Source organism: Cebus imitator, unplaced genomic scaffold, assembly GCF_001604975.1.
Source record: "Cebus imitator isolate Cc_AM_T3 unplaced genomic scaffold, Cebus_imitator-1.0 Scaffold194, whole genome shotgun sequence".
Classification (NCBI taxonomy): Eukaryota; Metazoa; Chordata; class Mammalia; order Primates; family Cebidae; genus Cebus; species Cebus imitator.
The window spans coordinates 3,204,099-3,213,431 of record NW_016107509.1 but is presented as its reverse complement, the minus strand read 5'-3'; the positions used below and the strand labels follow the sequence as shown (position 1 = coordinate 3,213,431).

The 9,333-nt window shown below is 37.7% G+C and overlaps 1 protein-coding gene across 1 annotated transcript; it reads right to left on the bottom strand.

The window, feature by feature from the left end:
* Position 1: 1 nt before the first annotated feature.
* On the bottom strand, positions 2-604 carry LOC108316894 (60S ribosomal protein L7-like 1; the record flags this gene model as incomplete). Its single annotated transcript, XM_037745198.1, has 1 exon — positions 2-604. A coding segment is annotated over exon 1 (585 nt), but the record flags the coding sequence as incomplete, so codon positions are not given.
* Between the last annotated feature and the right edge of the window lie 8,729 nt (positions 605-9,333).

Genomic DNA, 9,333 nt, shown 5'->3' with positions numbered 1-9,333 from the left:
CCGGGAAGGCAATTTCATGAATGAGGTCTTCCAAGCAAATGACACCAAACTTCCCCAGGTGCTCCTCAATCACAGTGTTGTCTGTCAGAGGGATGGTCTTATTCTTGACCCTGGCTTGTCCACGTTTCAAAATGAGTTCCCGGACAGACTTCAGATTTGGAAATCCCCAGGTCACATAAGGTTCCACTATACGCAGCATTTTTAGGTTCTGGGGAGTGACTTTTACAAAGACACCACTAAAAATTTTCTTTAGGCGAAGTCTTGCAATGGTTCTCTGCACCAGTAAACTCACACCATCAATCCTTTCAATGCGTACGACAAAGGCCAAAGAATGTTTATCTGGCAATTCCAAGGCATGAGGCTTCACTTCCAGTCGTCTGACACGCACCTTGTCACGTGTCTGCCGCCAGGAATCATGTAGGAATGATTCCAATCGCTTAAACCTGGGCCCTTTTCCTTTCTTCTGCTCCTTCTTTGCCAAAAGTGCCTGCTTTGCCTGAGTGGCTTTCAGGGCTTGATAAGCCTTCCTCTTTTTCAGGAGATTTTCTGGAACCAAAGGGATTTTTCTTTGCTCTTGCTCCGCCATCTTTCCGGTGTAGCAGCTCGAAATTCCCATTTTTTAAGGAGAGGAACTATAAATAGAATCTACTTACTGCCTACAAAACCACACACATGTGCACACGTGCATACACATATGTACAATAAAAATTGAAAGCCTAGATTAGTATATATATATATATATATTTGAGTATGAAGATGAATAGCAATCTTTACTTTTAGATGCCATAGCAAAATTTTATAGTATTACACGTACACACACACATTCTCTCTCTCTCTCTCTCTCTCTCTCTCTCTCTCTCTCTCTGCAAAAATTACAATGATTAAGCTGCCCATTGCCACAGTGAGATCTATCATTATAATTATTTCATTAGCTTTATGTGATGTATAACAATAAGTTTATCTGTGTATTATTGAATATTTTTGTAATTAAAACTCCATCAGAATTGTCATAATAAATGAACAGAACTCATTCTCCCTTACATAGATCCTTTAATTTTTTTCTTTTTTGTTTGTTTGTTGCACTTTTATTGAAACATAACTTCACAACCTAGAGTGAAGATAGCCCAACTTAGTTTCTGGCACAAAATTCACACTGAATATTTGATAAATGAAATAAAACGAAATCCCCAATATGCCTGATGCTTTATTGATGGTCCTGGATGAGATGAGGCTATATTTCTCCTTCTCCATTTTCTTGTGGTCTTCTAGTAATTTCAACTAGAAGTTGGAATAAAGGTGGAGACCAAGTTATTGAAAGTCCCATAAGTGAAAAGGAATGACCAGGGAAAACACTCCAAAATAACCGAGGTTTCCAGCTTCCTGGGAATTGATATGTTGGGAAATTACACAATGAAAAGATGCTTGAGTATACTGTAAGTCTTGACTAAGCTCACCTTAATCATTATACCATGTAAATGCAGGGAAAAAAATGCCATTGTTCAACTATGCTGATCTCTGACATGCATCGTGTCTCTTCCCTTAATTACTTTTATATATTCACTGAGTATTCTTTGAAAATCCATTTGTGTCTTAATAGTGAAATTTAATTTGTGCAATTGAATTGTCGTGAAAACATTACTGCTTCTTTCTCCTTGCCTCATTGTTACAGGCTGCTGGGATAAAAAAGAAATAGCAAATGGCATTTTAAAAAACTGTGGTTGAGGAAAAGCACAGGCCTGGGTTCTAATCCCTTTACTTCCATTAACCATCTAGAGATATTGGATGAGTCTCTTCTTTAGCCCCTCCCTCTTTTTTAATCATGTTTTTGTTATCAGTTTTTCAAGAATTTTTCTACTTTGATTATTTTTTCTCTCAAACATAGTCAATCTCTATGTCTCCATGGCATCATTCCTATATGTTTGGATATTTTCTGTCTTAATTTAAAAAATGAAATGAAAACTTAACATGTCATCATATCCCTCTGGTCAATATCCCTCCATCCAAACTTCTAGAAAAAATTGTCCACATAACTTATTTCCCTTTCTCTTTTCTAATATGGCTTCCGTATTTATTATGCCACCAAAACCAGATCAATGAGTATCACAGCAACCTTTAGGTCGCCAAATTCAAAAGATACTTTTCTAGACTAATAAACCACTTCACCTTGAAAAATTTTTTTTTTGGCCATTCCCTTGTGCATTTCTCTTACCAGTAGGCCACCCCTTGTCAGTTCCCTTTATTAGCTTCTCCCTTGTACCTTAACTCCCTCCCTAGATAGTCCCACCACTTTCCGTAGCTGTGTGAACACTTGGAGCCTGGGTCCCACTCTTTCCCAAGAGACTCTTTCACAAGTCCTTGAAATATCAACAGAATTTTTTTTTTTTTTTTGACGGAGTTTTGCTCTTGTTACCCAGGCTGGAGTGCAATGGTGCGATCTCGGCTCACCTCAACCTCCGCCTCCTGGATTCAAGCAATTCTCCTGCCTCAGCCTCCTGAGTAGCTGGGATTATCATGCCCAGCTAATTTTTTGTATTTTTAGTAGAGACGAGATTTCACCATGTTGACCAGGATGGTCTCAATCTCTCGACCTTGCGATCCACCCACCTCGGCCTCCCAAAGTGTTGGGATTACAGTCCTGAGCCACTGCTCCCAGCCCAGAATTTTTTTTTATGAGGAGCCAAACTGTAAGTCAACACAGCTTCCAGCCCCATCAATAGTGGATCGTTGTAACTTCTAGTACATTGAATTCTCAACCGCAGAGGTGGCAACATCAAGTAGTGAAGTGCACAGACTCTGTTTCTCCTGTGATAGTGTGAGATTCTTGAGAGCAGGTATTATAGTTTATTCATCTTCTGTATTTTTGCCCCTACTTCTTACATTCCAGCACCTAGATGAGTACCCAAATGGTGCTCACGTTATTTTGACTTATTTGTAATTGAACAATTCATGAGTGTCATGGTTGAGAAGGCACTTTCTCTTCAGGGTATGATGAGAAACATTGCATTTATTCAAAAGGTACAAGTAGCACTAAGGGCAGCAGAGAGATACAATGCTTATTAAGCAAGTACATTTGATTTTTTAAAATATAGAAAATAGAGAGGCTGTTAAAACAGTGTTACTTTTCAAAGAAAAGTATCTTTGGGGCTCTTGAATGTAGCATCAATGCAGCAAGAATGAAGAAAACTTGTGCAACATAGCCATTTTAAAAAGAATAAATTTGAAGTTAGAAAATATTATAACTATACAGATGCCATAGAGGTTAAATGCAATAATGTAAAGTTATTTAACCCCTATGGCATTAAACAAGTATGTATAATTATAATGTTTTCTAGCTTCAGATTTATTCTTTTAAAAGTGGCTATCCAGCATAAGTTTTCTTCATCCTTCTTAGAATTGTTAGAAAATTATTCAAGCATTTGAGAAATTGTGTCCCCAGTGGGTGAAGAGATACCTATATAAAGATGCATATTGTGCCATGGTTGTAATGTGCTTTGGTATCAATGGGGATGGCATATGCTAAAGAAATGCAGGCTGATGTTGTGAGACAAAGCTGAGCTGTACGATGTCGCGTTAGGCATTTGGCATCAGGAGAGTTTGATCTGATCTGAAGTGTGAATAGGATTGGTAAAAGAGTGTTGTGTGCTTTTGCCGAGTTTGGGATGGTGTCAAATTGTGCCTCAGGAGAAGAGTTTAGACATTCTGTCCTGATGAATATAATCAAGTCTTTATTTCATGGTTTGTTTTCACACTAATAGGTACAGGTTCATATTTGTTGATGAGGGTGAGAAGAAAACTATTGCCAACAAAAAGAATCCAGGTAGGGAGAGAGAGGAAAAAAAAAAAAAAGACTAGAGTTGGTATATTGTGGTGGTTAAAGGCCAGAGCCTGGGGGAAAAGTGGTTCTGAGTTTAAATTCTGCCTCTGGCATTTTCTTGCTCTATAATTTTGGGGAAGTTACCAAAATTCTCAAAACCTCAGTTTCTTTGTAAGAGATCTACATTTCAGACTTCTTGTGAAGACTAAAAAAGATAATGCATGCATAAGGCTTAGCCCAGTGCTGTTATGATAAGTGTGCAATAATTTGTAACTTGCATATGTCTTTATTCAAGAAAGTATTGTTCCAAAGAAAAAGCATCTGTTTATCTAATGGTTTAATTTTATCTGCTAAAAGTGCTTTTCTTTCTGACTGAGACCTCCTTGGTCCATTTCTCCCAGGATTCTCCAATTCTAATTTTTGATTCTCCATGATTTTCTCTCATGGACCATCCTTCCTATATTTAAATGAGATAATGCATGAAACACATTTAGAATAATGCACAGTCGGAGATAAGTGCTCTGTAAATGGTAGACCTACTATTCCTCCCTGCCACTTCTCTGAAAATGATAGAGTTCACACATGTCCTATTATTCTGTCATAGGTTTATGCAGGCTGCTCCTCATAACCCCACTCAGACCCTGCTGGGGCATCAAGGATCTTCAAGGTTCACATCAGTTGCCTCTCTCTCACTGCCTGCTCCTCTCTTGGCTAACTGGCCAGTTCTCTGGTTTCCCTGGGAATAACAATTGGGCATCTCTGTACAAATGTCTTTTATAGTTCCTTGTCTTCAACCTTGGTGAACTCCTGACCTGGCACCCAGTTCCCAGATTTCATGTATGACTATTTCATTTGCTCCAGGGGATTGCAGCTTTGAAAGTAGTGCCATGAATCAAATTGAGTTTAAAACCATGAAACAGAGGGTGTAGTTCAGATATTGACTGAAGTAGTTTCAGTCCTATTTGGTGCAAGAATGAAAATGCTCCCTGAGAGAAAAGCATCCCAGGCAGAATTATTGTTTTAAACCACGTATCCGAAAGTCCATATACATAAAAACTTTCTAATTCTTATTTTGTATTTTCACTGAGAGCTATTTCTGGAGAGTTTATTTAAAATCTTACATTGATACAGTGACTGTTAAAATGCAGCGTGGCAATTTAAGGGAACCATAAGTGAACACATTTTTCTGACAACGTCATCATATTCACCTTGAAAAGATTCAGAAAAGTGGGAATGTATACAATGTAGGATATACAAGGCAGGAAAATATTAAGGAGAAGAAGAGAAGACTGAAGAACCTAGCAATTGGGAGGCGATGAGGTCAAAAGAATGATGGAAAAATATATTGGGGGCTGGGGTGGGAGAGACATATAAAAAGAATATTCTGAAAGGGAAGAACAAAAACAGACAAGAGAGCTGAAATCTAAAAGTGTGTGTGTGTGTGCGGGCGAGCGTGCACACGTGATTTGTCCATAGATGTGAAGTATGAGATTTAAAGTAGATTCAATATTCTAATTTAATGAGACAGGAGAGGTATGGAATAAAGAAAAGGTTAAGAGTGGCTGTAGGAGTTACTGAATTTAATTTGAGCTTCATGATTATGTATGTACGCTGTTATTTCTAGTCTTTTCAGAAAACACATGCAATGAAATTCCCATAGAGTGCTTTTGCAGACTGTGGCTTTTTTCTGTTTGCATCTCCCCCTCCTCTTTACTTTTTAATTGTGTTTATACAAAGTAGGTTCTAATTTCTGCCTAGAGCAACACAATTCTCTCTGCCTCAGCTATATTTTGCAAAATATAAACTAGAGAAGGGGTGGAGGGGTATTATGCTAACCTTGAAAAGCCTGCCAGCATGTTCCCTTCCCAATGCAACTGGCCAGCTGCCTAATGGGAAAATGAACAGGGAAGAGGAATTCAGTGGCGTATTTAGTCATGTAATGCTGTAATTCTCCTGCCCAGAATAATGTAAAATATTTGGATGAGAGGTGAAAATGCAAGAGTAAGAAAACAAAATTGTATGTTTCACACATTTCTCAATATTAAGTGTTTGTTCTCAAGGATCAAAGTTTTGTAGATAAAGGAAATGAAATAAAGGAAACTTACATCTCAAGAGAGCATTCATAATGATGTGCTATACCTTGGGATAGTTTTTACTCCCTAACCTACTCTTTTGATTCTCACAACAATTTTGCAAGGTTTGCACATAAGAAAAATTGAGACTCAATTTTAAGAAGTTAGGTAACATATCCAAGTCCCAAGCCTCAGAAGGAAATTGAAATACAGTTTGGTTTGAACCTCACATTTTAAATTCTACTTTTAAACTTTCTTGGTTAGAAAAAAAGTACCTCAAAATATAGGGAACATATCAGAAATAGCAGGATTCAGAAATTGCTGTTGTTTTTGTGCCCCATATATTTAATCAGGATGAAAAGTAAACCAAAAAAAAGTACCTGTTCAAAACATTTGTCATTCATTATTTTGAGGAAATCTTGTAGTAAGATGTCCAGGTTTGAAAAAATGTTTGCTATTTTTTGTGTTAATGACACATTGCTATTTAGCTAAAAAAGAAAATTTGGAAAGTGTAGAAAATTATGTTGAAAATAAAAATCATTAGGAAGCCCACTGTATTAGCCAGAGTTTATGCTAGCTGCTCTAATAAAGTCACCCCCAAATTGAGTGAATTAAAGAGTGCAAAAATTAATTTTTCTTTCATATTAGAGTCCTGAGTACATTTCAAGTTGGGTAGCAGTTTTTTTCATTTTCAAGGTGTCTTCCTAGTTTATTCTAGCCATCACCATTCCAGCCAGCAGAAAGAGAGAAAGGAATTCTTGTACAAAAATTTATGGACAAACATCTCTTCTACTCACTTCTGTTGTCAGCAGCAACATTCTATGGCCCATCCCCCCCACAGGAAAGTACAGTCCCCAGTTAATCTATTCTCCCTCTAGTGCTGAGGAGGAAGGGTAGTGTCTTTTCTCATTTGGACTGTGACAACAAAATACATTAGACTGGGAAATTTATAAACAACAGGCATTTATTGCTCATACTTCTGGAAGCTGGGAAGTCCAAGATCAACGCAACAAGGCATTCAGTGTCTGGTGAGATCTTGCTCTCTGCTTCCAAGATGGTGCTTTCTTAACTGTGACCTCATGTGGTAGAAAGGCAGGGCAGCTCCCTTCAACCTCTTTTAAAAGGACACTAACCTCATCCCCAAAGATCCCACCTCTTTATATTATTACATTGGGTATTAAGTTCAAACATATTAATTTTGTGGGAAACACCAACATTCAGATCATAGTAGGTAGAATAAATTTCAGAGGAAAATTATCTTCATCCACAAATAACTATTATTATGTTTTATTTGTATCTCTATAGAATCTTAATATGAATAACCATATGTACATGATTTAAAAACAAAATTAGAATCATATTATACCTGCTGTTTTGTAACATGCTTTTTTTTATTAAGCAAGAATATTGGCAATACTATCCCATGTCATTAAATATTCTTCTATATCATCATTGAAATGTGGCATAAATATTCCATTATCTGGAGCTCACGTATTTTATTCGACCAAACACCTGTAATTTTCCCCAGTATTTCACTAAGATAAAAGTGAGGTGGATGACTTTATATAAAAATCTTTCTATACATCTCAGACAAATTCTTAGACATCAGAAGGAAAAAAATTGCTAATATATATTGCAAATATGCCCTTGAAAGGTAGTATCAGCTCATTGTCCTATCAGCAACATTTCCCAGTAAAACAATCTGGGACCTAGAAATATAGATATCACCTACCCTTGACTTTAGTATAATTGTCTCCATTATTATAGAAATGTTTCAGACTAGCCCTCTGCCTATGGACATTAGTCATTCTAAAATATTTACTTCCTTCTCTGACACTTCTGTGGAAAAAATATGCTTTACCACCTCCTTGAGTTTAGACTTGTCCATGTGGTCAGGGTTTGGGTTGTGCAGCCTCTCTTGTTTTTCTCCTATTGCCATGAGTTAAGTTTCCCCTGGGAAGGGTTTAATTAAAGAAGGATGAAACCTGAGGCAGACTTAGGTCCAATCGGCGGCTTACAGTTGCCAAGCCAAGCCCAGCCTATATCAGCCACATATGAATAAAATCAACACCTTAGTGTGGCATGGCACTAAAATTTTGTGGTTGTATATTTTGCAGCAACGGCTGACTGATACTCTGGTAACTGTCAATACCCATGAGAAAGGAACTGGCCAGCATCTAGGGCAGGCTGCTCTGTCTCTTCGCACCTTTCCTTTGATCTGTGTGCGTAAGTGATTGCTCCTTAATTTCCAGGTGTCAGCAGGTGATTTGAGCTAAAGTTATTATCCTCCTTGTACCATTTCAGTCTTACATGCTTTTCCATTTTTACTTTCTCTTTGTCCTAGACCTCAGTCCCAATCCAGTGCAAGAGGCTAATAGAGTGTAGAACAACATTTGGCTTCTAAAATGTCAAACTATAATGAGAAAAGGAAAACAATTATTAACAGACCCAGTCACAGACACCCATGGGGTGCATCCTTTTATCCCACACATTGTAAAGGCAATGCAGTGAGGTTATCAACAAAGGCTAAAGCTCAGATGCATGACTTCAATGGAGAATCTGTGATACAGTTTCTTAAAAGCTTAATAAAAAGGACAACTTTAGTAATAAACAAAATAGAACAAAACAACAACAAGAATCGTATGCAGCTTAATTAACTCTTATGGATACATTCCAAACATTTTATTCTAGAGACTGTTCAAGATTCTTATTTTAGGGAAAAATTTTGGTATTTTCAACATTTTATTAACTCATAGAACTTCTACAAAATCATTCCACAGGTAATGATCTCAGGACTATACTGCTTCACTCAGTCAATCAACATTTATTGACCAAGTGCAGGAACATCTGTTAAAGACCCGGGATCCAAATACAATTACGCATGTTTCCTGTGCTCAGCAAGTTTACAACCTAGCAGAAGAAGAGAGACATGATATATTAATAAGTTCACATTAGAAGTGCCATAACTGACCTATGAACAAGGTGCTATCCAAGGGGAGAGGAATGATGTAAAGCCAGGCTCCAACCCAGTACCCTGTCTCCCATTCTACCAAACCGCATTGCATTTTACATACCAGGCCTTTTTAGTTGCATTTTCTGTTTTGCCTGGCTCCTTGACACCAAGCCATTTACTGTCATCCCCATTTTTCTACATAATCCACCTCCTTTATTTATTTATTTTTTTTTCAAGACAGTGTTTTATTCTTGTTGCTGAGGCCAGAGTGCAATGGTGCAATCTTGGCTCACTGCAACCTCAGCATCCTAGATTCAAGCAATTCTCCTGCCTCAGTCTCCTGGGTAGCTGGGATTACAACACACTACTATGCCCAGCTAATTTTGTATTTTTAGTAGAGATGAGGTTTCACTATGTTGGTCAGGCTGGTCTTGAACTCCTGACCTCAAGTGAGCTGCCCGCCTTGGCCTCCCAAAGTGTTGGGATTACAGGCA